The sequence below is a fragment of the Exophiala mesophila genome (assembly GCF_000836275.1).
Source record: "Exophiala mesophila strain CBS 40295 unplaced genomic scaffold supercont1.4, whole genome shotgun sequence".
NCBI lineage: Eukaryota > Fungi > Ascomycota > Eurotiomycetes > Chaetothyriales > Herpotrichiellaceae > Exophiala > Exophiala mesophila.
In genome coordinates this window covers 2,447,373-2,469,332 of record NW_015622507.1, presented here as the reverse complement: position 1 = coordinate 2,469,332, position 21,960 = coordinate 2,447,373, and the positions used below count along the sequence as shown (strand labels likewise).

Below are 21,960 nucleotides of genomic sequence, written 5' to 3'. Positions count from 1 at the left end.
ATCGGATAATAATAGTATTAATAGTATTAATAGGAATCGGTATAAACAAATGCCCGAAAAAAAGGCCTTGGATCAGCTTCATGTAATTGTCTTCTCGTATCATTTCATTAATTATACACTTTCTAGTTCTGTCTAGCTTCTAATGTTCAGTCTACCGACCAACAGTTTAGATATCTACCAACGGCTGCTGTGGTGTATTCGTTGACCCTAACCGACCCAATGCTTGGACAACTTTTCCAAAATACTCAACCACAAACCCTTCAGTATAATAACTGTGCTCAGAGCTGTGATCCCCAACCAAGTTATGTGCAAGTTCGTGGCATAGAATCACAAACCAGTATACAAGAGCATCTGCCTGATCAGCTTTGCCCTCGTGAAGATCCCGATAGTAGCGGTAATTGCAAAAGACACTCCCGTTTCTGTTGAACGCAATCGTCTTTCCAGAAGGCTCCATAAAAATGTTGAGGGTTCGCGGATCAAGACTGAAAATCTCACCGACAGAGTTGAGCAACGTTGCAAACCTCGTAAGACCCGCGGAATGCTCTCGCAAAAACCCTGAGCCCTCAACATTAGGCGGCACATACATTTGTATGCCATGCTTGATGTCAGCAATAAGTGATAGTTCATGGCCAGGATGCTCATCACAGTACGACTTGGTCTCTGTGACCACATTGGTTTCTCCCCTAGAGAACAGCTGGGAAGAATTATTCGGTCTAGACTTCTTAACTGCATTGAGCAGATTCTCTCGCAAATGGTGCGGCGAAGTGACAGCGTCGCCGGTTTGGCTGCCTTTCCCTTGAGGATCCTGGTAAGGCGGTGGTGCGTCGGGGCTTGAATTGCTCTTCTGAGCACTTGACCCTTGTGCATTGTCGTTTCCAAGCATCGACTGAATGTGACGGTTGCCCCACCCCAATTGCTTTGATAGATTAGAGATAAGATTTCGTCCAGACCGACCGTCGTTATCTGAGGGAGGCGCAGGTGCCTGCTGATCTCTAGGCGTCTTGTATTGACTGGACGAGTCAGGGAATCCTCCTGGAACATTGTTCATCGCGGCCAGTTCCTGCTCCCTGGCCTGTTGTGATGTCTTCCACGCCTTCTCTTCCTCCTCGATCCGCTTTCGTTGCTCTTCGAGCTGTTGCTGACGCCTGCTGTCTGCCATTTGCTGTTCGGCCTGCTTTTGTCGCAGAATCCGACTAACGTTGAAACCCCTGGCTCGTAATTCCAGCAGATCCGTCTTCAACAACATCTCAAGGGTGAGTGCAGAATGTAGCTTTGGCCTGGTGAGAATGATGATGACCAAAGCTTGACTCACTTGGAAGAAATCTGGTCTGGAACCACTGATCCACAAAGTATAGTTTCGATCCGCAGACGTGATCACCGCTGTCCGCTTTTCGGTATGATGGATGTTCCGTCCACGAAGTGATCTCCTCAAGGTAATAGACGACACTAGCTGAACTTGCAGATTCTTCTGTAGCCACTTCCCATCGTGTTTGATTCCATCGGGCGCCTGTTCGTGCAGGAATAGCGTTGATCGTTCAAAAATCAGCTTCTGGAGTTTCTCAGCCGGCTTCTGATCAGGAGCTCGGGGACCATGCTTGGCTGATTCTTCGACTAAGGAGCTCAAGAGAGGAGAGCCCAAGCTGTGGTAAAAGTCTTCTAAGCTTTCTTCCTGGGGAGCTGCCAGAATTTCACTTTTGAACAAGCTGTAGTTGAGATAATCGTCGATGATGATCGCATCTTGAGCGCTGCACAACTGAAATTCGCGAATGCCATGAGCCTCTTCTTCATCAAAGTCGTCTGGGTCTTCTGATCGCGCCTTTTCTGCATGATTTGGTGGAGCAGGGAGTTCCTTGCTGGCGAGGAGGAAAGGGGCCTTTTTCATCTCTGCAAACAGATCCTTGTGCTTTTTCAACGTCTTGATGTTGTCGGCCAGATTTCGCAGCAAAGCCAGGTACTTTTCTGGATTTCGGAAAGTTGACGAAATTCGAGCAGGCTCTCGCACGAGGATCTGGGCGATTTCAACTTGAGATGGTTCTGCCTTGGACCCGCACTTGAGCAGAAACGAGTTGGCCTCTATTCCAAAGTCGACATAATGAAAGATTTCTCCAAATGCATCACTCTCTCCTAAAAAGCAATTTCGTGGCGAAGTGTGCAGTTTTGGCGCCGACTTTTCTCGATTTTGCGCAAAGACAGGAATAAAATTCATGTCCATCAATCTAGGAATGTTTGACGCGTTAATCTCGTTCAACCTGGTGGCGAAATAGGTGAACATAGCCCTAGCATCATTGTACGATGTTGGAGGACGTCTGTGTAGAACATTGATGCACTGCTCCATAGGAGGATTGGCCTTTACACCAAACTTGGACGCGTTGGGGATCCAGTCGGTATCAACAACTTTGAACCCTAGAAGGGCGGCACCGCGGTCGATGAAGCATTCCGATGGAACTGCTAATTGATACTGCCTTCCCTCGATTGGCAAAAATGGAACAGTGATTTTCGAATAGTCATAAGAACCATAACCGGCGGCATGATGATGAGACAGGAAATAGACGAGAGCCCTGTCTCGGTTGTCAAGAAGCTGCCGGTCGTCATCTCTCACAGCCATTGCCATGATGCCAACAAGCTCATCGACAGTCGGAATTGTTCGGAGCCCGAGGGCACTAAGGAAGCGGCCCTCCTGGCTGCTACTCTTGTACAGACCGGGCCAGGCGAGGCACGGGAGCCCCAGATCTCGCAGCTCTGGGCGCGGTTCAAAGAGTTCTGCAACCTTGTACCGCTTGGTTGGGTCTGCCTCTTTGCCCTGCCGTGGGCAAATTGGCGTATTCCTCAGCTTCTGCATATCTGACGTAGGTATGTCGTCGCGCACAGAAGCAAGATACTGAATGAGTTCCACATGGCTTCCAGCTGCGTCTTTGGACAGAAGACGTTCGAAGATAACGCCTAGTTCCACGGTCTTTCGTACACCCAAAGCCACTAGGAATTTCTCCTTGACATTGGATAGTCCTTTTAAGGTGGCTAGATCATCAAAGAGTTTCACGGTAGCAAAGTATGAGTCCCCGGGCTTCTTCATACCATATTTCGTTGGAATCACGGTATGTTTGGTGAGAAGATCCACAAGAGAAGACTTGGACGATTGGCTGAGAGAATCCCATTGCTTTGACAAGATAGGGAGCACTTGAGCGCTGAAGTCTTGCGACCGGGTTATGTCTTGGTCCTCACTCAAGACTTGACGATTGCCGGCTTCGCTTATCAGCCAACGCATCCAAGGAACAATTTGAAGTTCTTCCCAGCCGAGACTCTCGAGATCATGTTTGCTCATACTTTTTGTGAACTTGAAGGGCATGACAGACGGTGGAACAGGATAGTCGACCGGCATTCTGCCTGCAGTCAGGAAATAGCGCATTTCGCCGAGTTGCAGAATTGGACTTGAGTTTCCTTCAGAATGCTCGTCATTAACGACTGCGACCGCCAGGAGATTCGAAACGGTGGTCGGATCGACTTGTCCACGAGTGGACTGACGCGTGAGCCAGTGAAGAAACTCTGACACTTGTACTGCAGACAGTGGACTGGATTCAAGAGCGACTTTGATGTCAGATACAGTGACCTCTGTGATGAGGCCGAAGTCGACCAATTTCGAGACGAGAGGCTTAGCTTCCGAGGCTATCTTCTCTGGAATGGTTGGAATACCCGCCATGAAACTCAGATCCTTGGGGGCAACTCGAACATTGTGTGTAGGCAATACGCCGCACGTTGACAAGACGTCGATGGAAGCCTTCTTGCTGCAGGTCCAGAATGCATCTTCGAGCAACTGGCCAATGGCTCCTGAAGGGGTGGACTCCCTGAAAGTAAAGTTCTTGAACGTCGTTACGGCCTCGTCTAGGAAGGGATGAACATCTTCCATGCGGATTTTGGAACGCCCATTTGCCGCGCGGAGGATTTTATCCTTCATTTCGCCCATCTCAGTGGACCATGCGATTCTGCACACAATGCCTGCTGCCCGGAGCATCTCCATATTCCAGGTCCTGACATATCTGGCATTGAGATCGATCGACTCTCGTTCCACGGTGGGAATAACTGACGGCGCGGAGATATGAGCACTTAGGCCAGTGGTTTGATGGGTGGGGAATCCGATGAAGATTTTCCCATTCTTTGTGGGAAGCACGGAGCCAAAAATGTCGCCGGCGGCCCAAGTTTGCGCGAGGCTGCTCTCTGCAATATGGGGAGCGGTGAGCACGGCAAGCTTCGTGTACTTGGGAGGTGGCTTCTTGGTGGCGCGCTCTAGCTCTTGGTTGAATTTCTGTCCCGTAAATGTCTTGATGGTGGCGGTGTTGACAGTCAAGAAGACAGTCGCAGAAACGGGAGTGATCAAAAAGTCCCCATCGCCACCAGTAGGAGTAGCTGGCCGCGCAGAATCCGGGGTGTCATCTTGCACGGCACCAGCCAAACGTGAGAAGAACTTTCGAAGAGACGGGCCAGAGTCCTTGTCGTTAGAACGGAAGCTGGCGTCTCTGGCGGCTTTCCAACCCACAATCGGCATCCACTTTCCATCTATCTGAGCAACCTCCTTGGTAAGGTGTGCAATCTTCATAAAACCTTCACTTGTTTTTGGCTCAATATCCCGAGGAATATCTAGATCATGACTTGGGGATGTCTTCTTTTGCAAATCAAGGATGGACCAGTCATCCACCTGTAATTTTATGGATTCTAGGCCAACAAAGGTGAGGCTGTTGGCAAGAAACTGTGCGAGGGGAAGGAGTGGGGGAACGGGCGACGTGGTGTCCCGATAGTCCAGAACAAAGTTTGTATTCGGCGAGGTTTCTGCTTCTGATAGCTGTAGCCTGCGAGTGAATAGGGAATTATTCTTCCAGTAGAATGCCATGGCTTCGTGTGACGAGGAGATAAATGGCTCTTCACAATCAGCGAAGACGGAATAGAAGCCAACGCCAAAGGCACCAATCTTTGTTTCATCAGGGTTGCCCTCAGCAATTCTCTTTAGTCGGTTCCAGTCATTCTCGTTAAATGGCGTACCATTGTTCGTGACGACGAGGCGCTTGAGGGTATGGTTCTGAAGCGTGTGTTTGAGCAGAGCCGATTTGGACGTAGTTGAAGGTGGGAGAGGAATGGTTGTGGATGGGATGGTCTCGAACTTGACGGTAATCTTGGTTGCACTTGCATCGGCAGCATTTTGAAGCAACTCTCGCAGGACGGTCCATTCGCCTGAGTATCGAGCCAGGACTTTGTCAATCAACGCTCTTGTATTGACGGTCACGGCTTCTTCATCATTGCCGGAACGCAGCGTGCGTGCCCGCAGGGCGTTGAAATCCATGGTCAGGTGGTGTGGAAGGAGGAGCAGGGAACGAGGCCGTCACCCGTTGAAGAACGGGGTATTTGTACGCAGAATCGATTCGAAACGAGGAATGTTTATTATGCATCAAAGATAGGCGAGGCGAACCCGAGGCGGCGCCATGGACAGGCGTCGGGGGCCAACTTAGCGATGGAGGCTTGGATGTCAATGGCGAACCATAGAATAAACAATGATAAAGTTTAAGAAACAGCCTTGGAAGGAAGACAATCTAATACAATGTAACATTGAGGTCATGCAGACGAACTGATGATGGATGGTTGACTTCGAGTTTCACGGAGGTCGTCCATTGTGAATCAGCCTTGCAGAGGCAAAATGATGTGCAGACACGGCAGGCAGAGGCAACGAGGCGTGGCAGGAGTGACACGCATGACACCAATGCGCCTTCCCTTGGTGCTTCGTCGCGGACCGGAAGATCGCTCCTTCCTATCTTATCAGGTTGATAAAACAGGAAACTCTGCCGACACCAACGCGAAGTCACATGAGACTCCTTTCGACCACCCTCAGTGCCTCAGTTCGAGCCATCAGTTAAGGTAGGTAAGGTGCACTAGTGGACCGAACCCAGAATTTCTAGAATACATTGGTAACCTCTCTTAGATCGTCCTTAGTCAATTCTATGCTTATAGTTGTCGTCCTATCCTCACCACCTGAAGACGTCAAAAGCGGCGACACGCCAAACCAGACTATTCCCAAAACGGCCGACCCGCCTCTAACGACGGTCGGATTTCCTGGCATCAACTTTATTACACGTGGAGATATCATATCCCCTTGATATTCGAATGTTCTTGTCGCTACCTCAAGCGTCACTGTCAATAACTGTAGCCATGTCACTATGGGATACAACCCTTTCTTGCCGACGGCAGACCTCCGAATTAATGTGCTGTGCATCCCGGCTGGACCAGTCACCCCTGATCGATTCCAGGAGTTCATCAAATTGCTGCAGAGCGTCGCGGTAGTACAACCCACCGACCTAGTTCCGGGAAATGCTGTTGAGGGCCCTATTTTCCTGGATATCACAGCAACTCAAGATGGCAGAAGGGCAGATATGTTCCCCCTCGAGCCTAATGGGCGGCCCCAAATCCTGCTGGGGTTGATTGACCACCAGAGACTTGGTTCACACGATGATCGTAACGGGGTCAGTGACAAGGCGGAACCACCGAGCATCGTATCTGTGCAGTCACAATTTCAGGAGTTGCAGATCCAATCCGCCGCGCAGCTTGTCAGTCAGCTTGTCCTATGTCACAATGGCTCTCCTGCTCAGCCTGACTCGGGCGCTCTACTCTTGGACATTGACAATGGCAAGGAATCGGCCCTAAAAGTCGTCAACGATATTATTCACCGTTGGAACGATGCAGTTTCTGCTTTCATCGACGACTACCGAGACAAACCAATTAGTATGGTACCCATAGGGAGCTCACAAGCCTTCCCACGAGTTTCGAGAACTCCAGTCCCGAACGATGGCGCATTGACCCCTGTGTCCAGCAAAGCCCCGAGCCCATTACCGACCGTCGTTGAGACCGCTCCTCAGAGCAGTACATCCAAAGGTCGGTTCTACATCATTCAAGGCATGCTTAAGTTGCAAAGTGGTCAGCGGCTAGATGCTTTGAAATCTCTATCTGAAGGCGCCACCTTGGCCATTGAGAACCAGGATCATCTTTGGCACGGAAAGGCTCTTGAGTGCCTCCTTGTGTCAATGTTGTGCTTATCATGGGCCGAAATCCCCTACACCATCCCCAAAGCATGCCGCTCCTTACCCAATCGCAATGGCATGTTTGGCTCGGATGCTGCTGCAAATGCAGGCACCTCACTCAAACCTCTCGCATCCTTGATTCCGCCCTTGATCGAAACCATCCTGGAACTGTACGGCAAAGTCTCGAATCTAGACCTTGGCGGTTCTTTGCAAGATCTTCTGAGAGAGTCTCGTGTGCGACTTGTCAACCTTTTGGTGGCAATCCGGTCTATAGGTTGCGTTCTGAATACTCAGACCCTTGAGAGGTTGATTGTCGGAGACGATGCTGCTCAAGACGCCTCTTCGATGGATGGCGAACATGTTTCAGTGTCCAAGGCAGGCTTGGCCAATACCTTGATTGAGACGCTTCAGACATCCCAGGCAAGCAATAATTCCTGGCACTATACCAGCTTGCTGGTTGCAGTTGCTAGTAGCCTGTCAAAACTTGGGCTTGAAAGAAAATCTTCATTTTACTTGAAACAGCTGATGCAGACATTCGTACCCAAATTGATTGAGGCCAGGAAGGTCGGTGCTGCCGAAGCAGGTGTCCATCCAGCTGCAGGCTTACCCCCTCTAAGCAATGCACTCCAAGGTATCATCCCTGAGATGGTGGTAGGAACAAGAACTATGCTCAGCGTCGCTGCGAGCGCCTACGGGGTTCCCCTCCCTTCAGTCCCAGTCATACGCCCACTCATCCCCGCCGAACTTGCGCTCGTGCACGCAAATCTTTCGAGCTGGGCAGCAGAGCATGCTACAGGAGACGTCCTACTTAAGATCGAAATGCTAAGGGTCTGCATCGGCGTCTGCGAAGCGTTGCCAGATATCCCGGCCAGCTTGCACTTTGCCTCCAATATCTTGCGAGCTGCGAAGCAAAATATAACGATGCCGGTGTCGTCCCCACCACGGGCACCGATCATTCCGATTGAAGAACAGGCCAATCTGGCGGAAAATATGAAACGAGCCATCTCTGCCGCTTCCCGTTTCGGACACTCTGGATGTTTGGCAGAATATTGGGATGACTTCATGGTCCGTGATGTGCAGATTTTTGAACAGGCTTCGATTTCCAACCTCATCCCGCATAAACCTGGTGATCTCTCGGTCAGAGCAAGCAGATTTGCTGATCCAGTCAGAGACCCTTTCATTTACAACCCATTTTCTACAAATAAAAGTGTTGCCAGTGCTCCCGTGCTCGTCGCCGGTGAGCTGGCTGCGTTTGCTGTTTCTCTGCAGAACCCTCTGGAGATCGAGGTCGATATTGAAGAGATATGTCTGATTACCAAGGGAGTTTCATTCGAACCGTCCCGACACAGTGTTGTCCTCGGCCCCTTTTCCACGCAGATCTTCCACTTGAATGGAAGGCCAATTGCAGATGGTGACCTCGAAATCATTGGCTGTAGAGCCAAAATACGCAATTGCTACCAACAAGAATTTTTCATTTTCAGAAGCGACTGGACGCTCCCTGTGTCTATGAAGCAAAAGGCTGGAGGTTTCCGCCGCATCAAGACTAGAACGAAGACGACTGGAGATGGCATTGATGGAAGTGAAAGTCTAGATAAGGCGTCCTTGCCAGCGCCAAATTCTCTCAAGCTGCAGGTTGTTGGACGGCAACCCCGACTTACCATGAGCTCCAGCACACTGGAATCACCTACCATCATGTTGCTAGAGGGAGAAAGCCGCTCATTCGTGCTAGGTTTGACCAACGAGAGCGATGATGTGAGTGCGGATCTCGTGTTGATGACGACTGACGACTCTGTGACTACACGCCTCAAGGAGGCACTGTTGAACAAAGACCTCAGCCCTTCGGAGCAGTACGAGATCCAAAGCCAACTGGCAACACGACCAGCTATCTTTATCAAGCGAGAAGATCGCCCTCCGTCGAATCTGAAGCTTGCCCCAAAACAGTCCACCAGCTACACGATTCAAATAGTAGGGCGCCCGGGACTGGCTAACGCTGCTGTTTACGCAGACTTTGCTTATCTCGGAGTGCCGTCGTCTGAGGTCAAGCAAACATTCTACACACGCCAAATCAGATATCCTATCAATGTTACGGTGAATGCCAGCATCGAGATCCCGCGGTGCAGTTTTCTACCAATTCAGAGCGATTTTGGGTGGAGCTCGGCACATTCTGACACAGAGATCCAAGGCTCTGCAAATGGGTGTACGGGCGCATCGAACCTGGGAAGTTGGCTAAAAGCACAGCCTTCTGCAAGCGACTTTTGCATGCTATCAATCGATCTACGCAACGTCTGGCCACAGCCATTGGAAATTACGATCGAGGCACGACAGCAAGCCGCCAGCAATTTGACACTTGAAGACGCCCAGCGCGGTGATCTGTATGCAACACATGAGACATTACAGCCTGGTTTGGTCACAAGAGTGATTCTTCTGGTGCACCGGCTATTCATTTCTGACCCATATACGCCAATCCCCAACCTTGACAAACAGAAACAGTTCGTTGTATCTACTTCCAAACTCAGCCCGGAAGCAGAGGCTGCCACCCGAGAGTGTTTTTGGTATCGGGAAGAATTGCTCAAATGTCTGACAGGAACATGGACGGAACCGACCTCAGGAAGAAAGGGCGAAATCGACTTGAGAAAGGGTATCCGATTGAGCCCGCGAATGGTCGATGTTTTGAGGTTGGATCACGTCGAGATCGACTACACTTTGACTCCAGTTGAATCGCCGTCAGAAGAGTCTTCGACAGAACGCGACCAAGTTATGAAACAAGTGGGCAAGTCCCATTTCATCCTCCCCGCCGAGAAATTTGCGACTTTGAAGGTCAAGGTCCACAATCGTACCACAGAGACACTGCGACTCCTCCTGCGACTTCAACCAGCTCTCCGAAATCAACCCCACAATATAGCCTTGGACCTATCGAAGCGATTCGCTTGGTCAGGCGTTCTCCAAAGCGCCCTGCACCCGTCCATCGAGCCCAATGGTGTTGGTGAAGCCGAACTTGGCATTATCGCATTGGTGGCAGGAGACTATGAGATTAACGCATCGGTGGAAGAGATCAAGGGGCGGCATCGGTCCAATTCAAAGACACCTAATGGCCAATACCCAGACCCAGGCCGTCGAATCTGGCACGCAAGATCACCATTTCAACTCGACGCCACAGATCCCTTGCCCAAATCAAGATCAAACCCGTGATCCTAGATTATGGACAAGACAAGATCAACCACTTTCAGGAAAAATTCACGGTCAAAGTCCACTTTGGCGAGACCAAGCCCTAGCATAAGCGAGCGATCTTCCTGAGGCGACTTGGTAGTGATGGCATGCGCTATCTGCGAAGCATAGAGCTGACCCAAAGCCTCTCGATCTGGCCCACCCGCACCAAGAAGGGTTCGAGGTTGGAAACGCGCGGCAGGAAGTAAACCGTCTTCTTCGGGGCTTAATGTCTGGAAATATGGATCACTTTGGGTTGGATTATCACTCAGAAGAGGTATGGTGACCTGCGAAATTAAGCGTATCGTTAGTATAGACCAATGTAGACTTGAGAATCAAAGTGATTCATGGTGGATGTTTACCCATTGTGCTATGCGTCCGCCTTGAGTAATGGTGATCATGATTTTATCTGCAAACGACACCGACATGACATCGGTTTTGACGCCATTGATTTCGGCTGCAGCTTGTTTCGTTGCCGCTGGGAAGGGAATGTTGACTTTTGTGTCGTCGTCCATGGTGGGGAGGGCGTAGTTTTGAGGGAGACCCATTGTCTGGGGATATGGGGCGGGTGCTACTCCTTGAAGGTGAAAAGTGATTATCTGTCAGATGAGGAGATCATTGCCACAGCGTGGATCTATTTCTTCGACGCTGATATGAGTTCTGGTGGATTGGGAAAATATTCAATGTCGTTGTCGTTGCTGGACGGAGAACGTTAGAGGTTTGATCACGTGATATTAACTTGGTTTCACCGCCTTTGAAAATCTGCGGCAGAATTTCGGGCGGTGTAGAATTCTTTTCGACGTTCAATGTCTGCCCGCATTTTTATTGCGCCCACCACTGATGTTCTGACCCTTCCATACAGTTGTGAAAGCACTCATATCCCCTCGGGCGTCGAGATATGAGTCAATATGCCTCGCTTTGTTCCGCGCCAGCGGAAACACAAAGTCCTAGCCCGAGAGAAATCCGCTCCATCCACCGTTGCGGACCCGTCCAACCAGGAACAAATTGTGCCGCTCAGTAAAGCGGAGAAAGAAGAAAAGAGACAGAAACTACGGGAGGAATTAAGAGCCCAACAACCAAAAGTATCGGCGAAAAAGCAGAAGCGTCTGGACAAATATATCGAGAATAAGTTGAAGAAAGACGAGACTCTCGACCTGTTGAAGAAACTTGAGCAAGAGAAGGAGAAGTACGATGCGGTGGTGGCCAAGGCTAAGGATACGCCTTCAAACCTAGGGAAACGGACGTTTGGTCAGTTTAAAGAAGGGAAAGGACCGCAGAAGAAAGTACAACAAGTTCAAGATGAGCCGTCGGATGTGGAAAGCGAAGATTCCTTTGAGGCAGAACATGAACGAGCTTTCATAGATACGCCTGTTGAGGAACCTGCTGTGCAGGCCCTGACTCCTGTGATCTCGGTAGGATCCGGTCTTGCTCAGCCTTTGCAGTTGGATGAGAATGGTCTGCCGATTATTCAGACTAAGAAGAGTAAAAAGCGAAAGAAGCTCGAAGCGGAACCTTTGGTGGACAGAGAGCTCTCATGGGATGGATTCGACTCGGAGCCGGAGGACGCAGTCTATGGATCAAATACTGACGAGTCGGCTGAAGATTCTGGGTCCGAGGAGGTTGAGCTAGAATCGGATGGCTCGAACTCTGAGGATGATTCTCAATCAAATGAAGACGATGAGAGCGAGTCCGAAGAGGGCGACGATGACGACGACGACGACGACGACGATGACGATAGTGACGACGATACAAGCACATCTGGTGTCTCAGAAGACGGCAAACTGAAACCCAGAAATTCTGCGTTCAAGGCATGGGCGACTTCACAGGTGAATAAATCAATCGGACATACACCATCATACACCCAGGGCGAGGGAGTATTGCAACCTGCTCCTCAGTCTTCACAAGCTCCCACCACACAACCCAAACCCAAAGCTCCTTCATCAAGTCCGGAACCAGGATCGATACGAAAAGCATATGCCGTCCACGTCAACCGGACGGAAGACATTCAACAATCCAGATCTGAACTTCCCATCATTCAAAAAGAGCAAGAAATCATGGAAGCAATCCACAACCATCCAGTTGTACTCATCAAAGGTGATACTGGCAGTGGAAAAACAACCCAAGTACCTCAGTTCTTGTTCGAAGCTGGATATGGTTCTCCGGATGGACCCACACCAGGGATGATTGGCATCACTCAACCTCGCCGAGTGGCGGCCGTAAGCATGGCAAAACGAGTCGGCGTGGAACTTGGAAACCATGGCAAAACCGTCGGCTATCAAATTCGCTTCGACAGCAACGTCTCTCCCGATACTAGTGTCAAATTCATGACCGACGGTATCCTTCTGCGAGAACTGTCACAGGATCTGCTTCTGAAGAAGTATTCCGTTATTGTCATCGATGAAGCGCACGAGAGAAGTGTCAATACAGATATCCTGATCGGCATGCTCAGCAAGATTGTTCCCGCTCGAATGGTCAAGAACAAGTGGAACCCTGACCCCAAACCACTGAAACTAATCATAATGTCTGCCACCTTGAACGTCGGCGACTTTCTACACGAGAAATTATTTTCAGCGGCCGACAAGCCACCTATTGTGGAAGCTGAAGGTCGACAACATCGTGTCACAACACACTTTGCATTGAGATCTCGGGCTGACTATATCGAAGAAGTCATTGAAAAAGTCACGAGGGCGCATCGAAAGTTACCTCGAGGAGGTATTCTCGTTTTTCTGACTGGACAAAATGAAATTCGACAAGTCGCTGATCGACTCTCTACTGCGTTACGACCGCGAGGAGAACATCGTAGCCTGGAATCTGCACCACGTGTACAAGTGGCAGCAAGTGAAATCCCACTCGAAGTTGAAGACATGGACGTCGGAGACTACAAGATACAAGAGGGCGATGATGATTTCGATGAGCTTGAGATCTTGACACATTCGGAAGATGAAGATGAAGCTGACGAATTTGACATTTCCGATGAAGAGGAGGAAGAAAATCCAGAAGACAAGACACCATTCCCGACCAAACCCAACCGAAGCCCAAGACAACTCAAGCAACCAGATTCCAAAGATCCCTACACCTCCGTCCACATCCTTCCCCTGTATTCCCAACTGCCCACCTCTGAACAACTCAAGATCTTCGAACCCGCCCCCGAAGGATCACGACCCATCATCCTTGCAACCAACGTCGCCGAAACGAGTTTAACCATCCCCGGAATCCGATTTGTATTCGACACTGGAAGAAGCAAAGAACGGAAATACAACCTCAACACCGGTGTCCAGAGTTTCGAAATCGACTACATCAGCAAAGCAAGCGCACAACAACGAGCCGGTCGAGCAGGCAGAACAGGTCCCGGCCATTGTTGGCGACTATACACATCGGCCGTGTATGAACAATTCTTCCCTGATCACGCAGAGCCAGAAATCCTGAGAGCTCCCGCAGAGAGCGTGGTGCTCCAACTCAAGGGATTCGCATATCCGAATCCAATTGCGCAGTTCCCATTCCCAAGTGCACCGTCGGCGACGACACTTAATAAAGCTGAACGACTCCTTGGAAATCTAGGGGCTTTGACACCATCAGGCGTGATCACCGATCTTGGGAAACAATTGTCCATATATCCCTTATCTCCACGACTAGGTAAAATCCTAGCTGGCGGGATTACTGACCCAAGTCTTGTGGCTCATGTCCTCACCCTCGTCGCCAGTCTAGCTGTTCCGGAGATATTCATCCCAGAAGCACAAGCCCAACAATCCATCACCACCACCACCACCACCATCTCCTCCAATCCCTCCAACAGAGAACCCTACAGCCTCACCGACCAACTCCACGACTCGGAACGCGACCAAATCAAACAAGCCTACGGCCGCGCCATGTCGACTCTATCCCGACACGACAAAACCTCCGACGCCATGCGCGTCATGACTGCCGTACATTCATACATGTCATTACCATCATCGACCCCGTCTGTCGATCCAGAATCCCGCGCCCGCACCCAATTCTGCAAAACCCACTTCCTGCGCGAAAAGGCCATGCTCGAAATCCTCCAACTCCGCAGCCAACTCGAACGCCTCATCCTAGCCAACCACCACGGCATCATCACCCACGAAATCCTATCAAAATCCCAAACCCAGAAACTCTCCCCCGCGACAATCACGAGATTAAATACTCTGGCCGCAAGTGGGCATATCGATCAAGTCGCCATACGATATGATTTACTTCCTCGTCCGCCAGGTCTAACAATTGCGCCGAGAAGGGGGGTTGATGTTCCGTATTTCCCTCTCATCCCTATCGGCGATCAACAACAACAACAATCCTCTTCCTCGTCGTCGATATTCACCGACCCATCCCATGCGAATTTCGCTGTCTATATCCATCCATCATCCATCCTCTCAAAACTCACCGTTAAATCCCTTCCGGGATATATTTCCTACACTCACCTCCAAAAATCACAGCCCGGTGTCACTAATGCCACTGCCAAAACACGTATGTTTCCTTTAACGCCAGTGACGCCGTTGCAATTACGTCAATTGGCGCAGGATACGGCGTTGATAAGGTATGGGAAGCCGGTGGCGAGGAGTCAAGTGGAGGAGATCAAGGCGGCGAGTCCAGGGGGGCAGAAGAGGAGGGAGTGTTGGGTCAATGTGGAGTTGGTGCCGTATTCGGGGGCGATTCAGGCGGCGTGTTGGCCTTTAGGACAGGTTAAGGTGAGGCAGGTTTTGGATTTGAAGACGAAAGAGGGGTGGAGGGTGGAGAAGGTGTTGAGTTGAGTTGATATCAGAATAGAGAGTCCAATGGGACTGGGAGTGGTTGTGTGTGGGATGGATAGAGATTGAGGTTGGTATCTTGTATGGAATCTCTCTATCCCACAGACTGCGCCTTGATCTGGATATTCTACTTTCATCCAACACAAGATACCATAAGACAGACATAACTGAAAGTGTTTGTTCTACATCGTTTCTAGCTCACACTATCTAAAACGAGGACTTGAATTCAAGGACAGTAAGGGAAGATCATGTGGCTAATACCGATACCCTATGTGTGCCTCGACAAAAAACATGCTCTGGCTATGCTGTGGAAGAAACACAGACCTTGAAGGTAGTACAGTTGGATATTACATAGACACAAACATAGCCTTTGAGGACGACGTGATTGTGTCCTTGGTCAACTGCAGCGACTGTGATGACTCAATCGGCTTTGTCCTGGGAAACACCGATCTTTGGGCCAGGTAAAATATCGGCTGTGGAGCACAGAATCACTTGATCCATCTCCTCCAGGGAGATAATAGAACGTTTTACTCTTCTGAGAGCACCGAACAATTCCTCCTTCAGCTCATCGTCGCTCAAGCCGCTCAATTCCTTCACCCACCACGGCGCAACATTTTCGATGATTCGCATCACTAGGCATGCTTGGTGGAAGAGGACGTCTCCAAAGGGAATGATCTCATCCTGGATCTCCTTCTCCTGTTTGGTGTCGTCGTCAAACTTCTTCGCCTCGAAGTAGGAAGTGTAGTTTGGCTGGGCTAAACTAGCTGGCACTGCATTGAGTTCTCGAAGCTGCTCAAGGAAAACAGCATATGACTCATTTTCCCAGTCGTAGGCATCATTGACCAACGTGTTTGCGAATTCCTCGGGCTCTGGGTAGAGTCCAGAAAACTCCACATCCAGAATTGCAGAAACCTCAATGACACCATCCGCGCTTTCAGTAACCAAAACGTTGCGAGGAGAGAGGTCATAATGAGTGAAGACAGACTTCTGTGGGACAAAGGCTTGTCCCAGGCCGTCGGACTGAAGCAGTGGATCTTGAGGAACCCGAGAGTTGGCAAACAATCGAAGATATGGAAGAGTATTCTGGAGAAAACGGCGAACCATAGCAGTCATTGGTTTTTGAATGTGGGCATAGATTTCTACTTCTTCGAGTTTTCGTAGTGCAGAATTGAGGCGGTGAGTAACATAGACCAGATGATTGACGAGAGGTTTAGTGGGTTGGACATGACCTGTAAGCCTGCCTTGAATGTAGACGTCCATTCCTGGCAGAATTGAACGAACATACAGGGTTGCAGCTGGGGGTGGTGCCTCCCCTTGTGCAAGAAGGATCAAGTTTCCAATGGCATTACCTGGGGGCATATTGGTTCTCCAATTTGCGACATAAGCAGCAATCTGGCGCATGATGGAACTTCCGTAAGGGCTTTTGAGGTCTTTGAGTGTAATGGCATGACCTGGAACACGGCTCAACAACATCCATCCTTGGCCCACTGATTCTTTTGAGGCGTCTTCTTCGCCATCAAGACCAGCCAAGAAGGCCTCGTGGAGTGAGGTGTGGCCTTGAGGATTGCTGCGAGTTTGGACCTTCTCGCCGTCCTCGGACCAGGATAAGACGCGCGGGATTGACAGGGAGGGACAGTACTTCTCAAGGAGCAGTAAGCAGGAGATTTCGTTCTGGATTTTGCGTTCGTCAAAACCGCGACCAATGATTTTGAGGGCGAAAGAGGTGGTTGCTGGGGTGCGTCGGCTTGTGATCTTTTCCAATTCTTCTTCGGTCTCAGTTTCGGTGTCTGAAGTCACACTTTCTTCTCCAACGCGGAGCCTGGTGTTGATGTTGATGTAGTAGATTCGATTGTTGAAAGATCTGCCGGACGGTAGAGGTTCAATGCTGATCTCGTCGTCGTCAACGTCGTCGAGGCTCTTGGATACAATGGCTTTGATCTTGGCATTTGAGAAATGGACATTGTAGTTTGGATGGCTACGAGGCGTAGGCATTCTTGCCCGAGTCTGGGCTGAGCCGTGTGAGTTAGACTCTTGGTGTGGAATGTAATATTGAGGGGGTATCTGTTCAACCGGCAAAGGCAATGAAGGTTTGATTGAATGAGCCGGGATCTGTTAACCACAAAGCTTGTTCACAATGTTGAAGGCAATGCCACCAGGGCAGATCTTTCTGAAATGTGAGCTTGACTTAGAGAGTGATTTGAACTTGTAGACTCGAAGGCGAACGAGGAGGTTAAATTTGAGAGTTCAGACGAGATGTGAGGAATGAAGGAAAGATTTATCGACTTCGGAGCTCCTGGTGGCGTTTGACAGGCTTGGTCACAGATGCTCTGGCTGAGTCTGAGTCGAATGAAGAGTTCAGGTAAGACAGACTTGACGAGATTGTGCGATGAGTCGAAAGGGCGCAGACGATGGTCAGAGAAGCTGCAGAAAAGGAAAGAAGTAGGGCGACAAAATGGGCAAGTGTAGTGAAGGTATGGCAGGGGCGACCCTTCGATACCTGGCAGCCAATGAGCAATGGGAAAGAGGGGGGGGGAGAAGGTGAGTCAATTCACTGGATGCGCAGAGAGAAGGAGGAGGAGGAAGAGGAGGAGGAGGTGAGGCTCAAAATGACCTGGCAATGGCGCATGACCGTGTTTGTTACTATGGTATGACTTGTCTGCGATGTGCTTGATGAATGGCCATAGCAATGGAAAACAATGGACAGTCGCACGAGGCTGTGATGACACGTCAGTGATTTGAGTCAAACATTGAGCCTGGGATCTCGCTCAACCCTGTCGACTTATGGTCATTGGCTCTTGAATACCATCGTCAATTGTCAATGGTTGCAAACAGACGGCATGGCAGCACTAACGTCTGCCTATGTGTGTTAGGATCAAAGCAAATATCCAGGGTCAATATTCTAACTGACCTGCCCCTGTGCGCCGTTGTTCAACATGTCCACCGTCCGTGGTGGTGGATTCGCAGCACCCAAGCCATGTCTAGCAGCATAAGACATAGCCATAACCCGATGTCTTGGTAAATATGGTACACGTTGCTTCGTGCTTGGTGTGACATTCACCAAGATCAAGCCTTGTCCTTGTCCTTTTTCCCTGGCTTGGAGCCCAACTTTTTCCGCGCAATCCCATCGCTTGTGACACTGCTACTGGCATTGGGCGCCTTCAACTTGAGCTTTAACGACGGTTCGGAACTTTGGTCTCTGGCGGCCTTGGTCGGCGTGACAGAGATTGTGTCGCCATTAGCTTCCTTGAGTGGACTTGCTTCGCCGCCACTGTCGTCTCCGGCATTATCGATCTCACGCAGTTTGGAGGGTGCACCGACCGGCTTCTTGTCTATCTTCTTAATGGTGTCGCTGGTCTTTTGTTTCTTCTTGATGGTCCCCTTTGGCTCCTCGTCGTCTGCCTTGCGTTTGACTCCGTTGGAAGTGGGCTTGGGTGAGTTGGCACGGCTATCTCGTGGGGTGCCACTCATCTTGGCATTAGCTTCTCTGCCTGCAGCCCGATCTTTCTTCAGGTAGCAATTGCCATTGAGGTGAGTGGCAAAGACGTTGACTGATTTCCAGTGGTCGCCGAGGTGAGATTCACGATTGGGACACTTGGCGGCAGGGTAGTCGATTTCTTTGAACTCAAACTGCTCGTTAGGCATCGACGAGGAAGGGGTCAAGGGGTCCGAGGCTTCTGACGCCGCTGGCGATCCTGGGTCATTCTTCTTCTTGTTCTTGCCCTTAGCTTGGCCTTTGACTTTGACACCCTTTTTGCGCTGGCCATGGACGTCGTGTTTGTCGATGATGATCATTGGTTCGGTTTTGCAGTACTGTTCGGTGGCGTCAGGGACAGGACGAGAGTTCCAACCCACTCGAGGATACTGCAGTCTCCGCAGACGGCAGTTTGGACATCTGATATGTTTGATCTTCTTCATAGGGTTGCCCTTGAGGCTGACTTGGCCGCCCTTGAGGACAGCTGAATTGGTTTCCACGGCTTCATTGTCGGCCGCCTCGGACTCGCCTTGATCTGCACTGGTTTTCTTGCCGAGTTTTTCCGCCCGTTGTTCGACTTCGACCACGGCGGTTTGCATACGAGCAATCTTTTCCTCTTGGTGGACATCAAGGAGGATGTCATGAAGGATACTCTCTATGGACTGTTCAAGAAGATACACCATCTGTTGGGGTTAGGGGATTTTCACATTGTCGGGCTTTGGAATACTTGCCGTTTGTTCTTGATCCGCGGCAGTCAGGACGACCGGGGCTTTGGAGGCCTTGGTAGAAGACATGTTCAGCGAAGAGTGCACTGGAGGTAGACAGTCAGCCACAATGTCTTGATCGTCCATGAACCGCTTCCACAATTCGGTATCCGCGACATGGTGACTGAGGGTGGACGGCGCGGAGGCCATGTTGTCAATCATCATGTCGAAGACAAGGCGAAGAGCGAAGCACATAAATGGATGCAAATATCATGAACTTGAGAGGGAGAAGAGGCTCTTGTCTGAGTGGTAGATGCATTGAGAGTAGTATGGATGGGATCAACAAGATGAGTTGAAAACATTCGCGGTTGAGGTGCAGGATGAGAAGCGTTCTGTGAATGAAGCAGGAATAGCGACAGAGGTGCTGCTGCTGGAGAGCATTCATGTTTTCATGCATCAATGCATTCACAAACAATATGATCGCAGTCTCAAGTGGTGTGCGGCAGTATTGTGAGGCAGTATTAACTCACCTGTGACAATTCAATCCTAGCGCAAGCTTGTATTCTGTTTAAGCACCTCTTGAATCCCACCACGCAGCAGACCAGAATGTTATAGTGTAGCCATGAATCTAACAGACTGAAGGGAGAAAGTACGGTGGATGTGACCCTGTCTTGAAAGGATTGTGCTGTGTCTAGGTAGGAGGATGTGCTCGAGAGATCTGGAGCTGAAGATGTTCAGGACTGCGAGGGACTTTTGTGTCGGCGAATCCGGGCAATGTGCTATTGATTTCAATATGGCAGTAAGTATGCTAGACTAGATCGACAGGCAAGGATAATTAAGGTGCCGCAGTAGTGGAAAAGGTATAAGAGCAATGTTGTATGGCAATCGGCGTGAGTGTGATGGGATAATTCACTTTGTAATCTGCGATTTGAGGCACAGCAATTGGCAATTGCAATTGTTCCCGGGATTCAGCCGCTGGCCAGACAGCCACAGGCACGTGCGCCTTATCATCAGGTGGCTGAAGAGGGATGAGTGCAGGTGCCCCAGTGCCCAAAGTCCGAGGTGCGTTGACCCTGCAGGGAGGGATCTGAGGGGCGGCCAACGGGCTGCGAGTACACACGCTCTAGCCACATTTCGTCAGTCTACCTACAGACTGCTCGTAGGCTTCCCAGCACATAAGCTTCTCGGCTAAGCAGTGGGCATAGTGTACACAGCTGCGATTGTCTACGGAATGCCGCAAAATCTACCTAGATATTGGTATTGACCTGTTTGTAGTGTCACGCCTTCTGAGACCTACTTCGTGTGAACATCTATATGTGGGGTATATCAGGTCTGAAGTTTGTTGAAGTAAATTTGTTGTGTAGTCCCAACCCAGTGAAAATGGCACTGATGAATTTCCTACCTACCGTAGACTCCTGATCACACAGTAATGATGTGGTGACAAACAAGGTTATCGGCATAGGTGCACCCCAGGGCAGATAAAAGCCCGTAGCCCCTCATCCCAACCTAACATCCACCTCTCGAATTAGGCTCCTAGCGCCGGGAACAACCGAGAGTCCAGGGGACAAGGGGAATCCATCCAAGGATTGCAGAAATTCCACATGGCATCTAGAAATGCTGATGAACATCAACTCCACATCTGATGTGTCATGTAGCTCGCAAAGGAAATAAATGCAGACACGATTTTACGCGATAGACACTTTTTGGAGCATGGAATCCCGGTGACGATGCTAAAGGTTGATGATGAACATGAATATGAACATGAACAAGAAAAAGAATGCCTCAGACCAACATACTCTCATTCTTCTCGAGGCCGAAACAGGATCCTCCGGTCACTCCAGTCCAGGAGCAAGAAGTACTCGAAACTGAACACACGCCAGAGTCACTCGAAAATCAAGCTGAAGATAACGACAATGACCAGGCACACCCCCAAGCCACCAACACCAGCAATACCAACGAAACATCATCCACAAAACCCAAACCAAGCATCCTATCCCAAGTCCACGACCATCTCTCCTCCAACAACCTAAGCCAACCCGTCACAATCCCACACCTTCCACACGCATTGATAGTCCCCTTATCACCATCCCAACTCCCATCCATCCAGCGACTGACCAGCACAACACTACCCATTCGCTACAGTGACTCATTTTTCCGCGAACCACTCAACGACACGACTCTATCACAACTTACTCGAGTTGTTCTCTACTCATCAGAACCCGTTGGATGGATGCGTTGTCGTATAGAACCAGCATCGCCGACCACCACAGGAGCAGCAAATCAACCACAACTACATCAGATCTACATTCAGGCCTTGGCCTTATTGGCTCCTTATCGAGGCTTGGGTCTTGCTACTCTTCTTCTCGATACGGTTCTGAGTACCCCGATTGCAAAGGACGAGTCTACCGTGTCGGTCTATGCGCATGTATGGGAGAAGAATGAGGATGCGCTTGAGTGGTATGAAAAACGGGGGTTCTATCGTGTGCTTCTTGTGCAGAGATATTATCGTCGGCTTAATCCTGGGGGGGCTTGGATTGTGAGGAAGGAACTTCATTAAGGAGGAATACTGTTGGATATAAGATGATTGAGGGATACTTGGCTAGGTAGCCTGATCAGTGCATTTGACCTGTCAAAGATAGATCGTAATGGGACAAGGTATGGATTCCTCTTCTCTTCCTTGGTAACTACGACCCACTCGAGAACTAGTGACTTGTACCCTTAACTCATGTCCAACATCTGGTATTCATTCATGCACGGATTTTAGTCCC

General features: G+C 50.0%; 7 protein-coding genes across 9 annotated transcripts; 3 read left to right on the top strand and 4 right to left on the bottom strand.

Annotated features, from left to right (window-relative positions):
* Positions 1-93: 93 nt before the first annotated feature.
* On the bottom strand, positions 94-5,526 carry PV10_06036 (uncharacterized protein). The gene has a single exon (XM_016370785.1). It carries the CDS (start codon positions 5,324-5,326, stop codon positions 167-169), a length of 5,160 nt encoding a protein of 1,719 aa, XP_016223078.1. The 5' UTR covers positions 5,327-5,526; the 3' UTR covers positions 94-166.
* A 637-nt stretch (positions 5,527-6,163) lies between these two features.
* PV10_06035 (uncharacterized protein) lies at positions 6,164-10,589 on the top strand. Its single transcript, XM_016370784.1, has one exon. The coding sequence runs from the start codon at positions 6,195-6,197 to the stop codon at positions 10,239-10,241; it is 4,047 nt and encodes a 1,348-aa protein (XP_016223077.1). The 5' UTR covers positions 6,164-6,194; the 3' UTR covers positions 10,242-10,589.
* PV10_06034 (uncharacterized protein) lies at positions 9,471-10,914 on the bottom strand. The gene is made up of 2 exons (XM_016370783.1): positions 10,619-10,914; positions 9,471-10,543 (listed from the first exon to the last, which is right to left on the bottom strand). Exons 1-2 carry the CDS (start codon positions 10,802-10,804, stop codon positions 10,244-10,246), a joined length of 486 nt encoding a protein of 161 aa, XP_016223076.1. The 5' UTR covers positions 10,805-10,914; the 3' UTR covers positions 9,471-10,243.
* A 250-nt stretch (positions 10,915-11,164) lies between these two features.
* Positions 11,165-15,051, top strand: PV10_06033 (uncharacterized protein; the record flags this gene model as incomplete). Its single annotated transcript, XM_016370782.1, has 1 exon — positions 11,165-15,051. The coding sequence occupies one exon, from the start codon at positions 11,165-11,167 to the stop codon at positions 15,017-15,019; it is 3,855 nt and encodes a 1,284-aa protein (XP_016223075.1). The 3' UTR covers positions 15,020-15,051.
* Positions 15,052-15,436: 385 nt separating this feature from the next.
* Positions 15,437-17,026, bottom strand: PV10_06032 (uncharacterized protein; the record flags this gene model as incomplete). Its single annotated transcript, XM_016370781.1, has 1 exon — positions 15,437-17,026. Exon 1 carries the CDS (start codon positions 17,006-17,008, stop codon positions 15,437-15,439), a length of 1,572 nt encoding a protein of 523 aa, XP_016223074.1. The 5' UTR covers positions 17,009-17,026.
* Positions 17,027-17,581: 555 nt separating this feature from the next.
* Positions 17,582-20,087, bottom strand: PV10_06031. 3 transcript variants are annotated; one of them, XM_016370780.1, is made up of 5 exons: positions 19,723-20,087; positions 19,220-19,299; positions 17,925-19,171; positions 17,787-17,869; positions 17,582-17,730 (listed from the first exon to the last, which is right to left on the bottom strand). In XM_016370780.1, exons 2-3 carry the CDS (start codon positions 19,280-19,282, stop codon positions 18,080-18,082), a joined length of 1,155 nt encoding a protein of 384 aa, XP_016223073.1. In that variant the 5' UTR covers positions 19,283-19,299; positions 19,723-20,087; the 3' UTR covers positions 17,582-17,730; positions 17,787-17,869; positions 17,925-18,079. The 3 variants fall into 3 exon arrangements, with proteins under 3 accessions (XP_016223073.1, XP_016223072.1, XP_016223071.1); XM_016370779.1 differs by having other exon boundaries at positions 17,582-17,869; XM_016370778.1 differs by having other exon boundaries at positions 17,582-19,171.
* A 733-nt stretch (positions 20,088-20,820) lies between these two features.
* Positions 20,821-21,839, top strand: PV10_06030 (uncharacterized protein). The gene has a single exon (XM_016370777.1). The coding sequence runs from the start codon at positions 20,970-20,972 to the stop codon at positions 21,747-21,749; it is 780 nt and encodes a 259-aa protein (XP_016223070.1). The 5' UTR covers positions 20,821-20,969; the 3' UTR covers positions 21,750-21,839.
* The last annotated feature ends 121 nt before the right edge of the window (positions 21,840-21,960 follow it).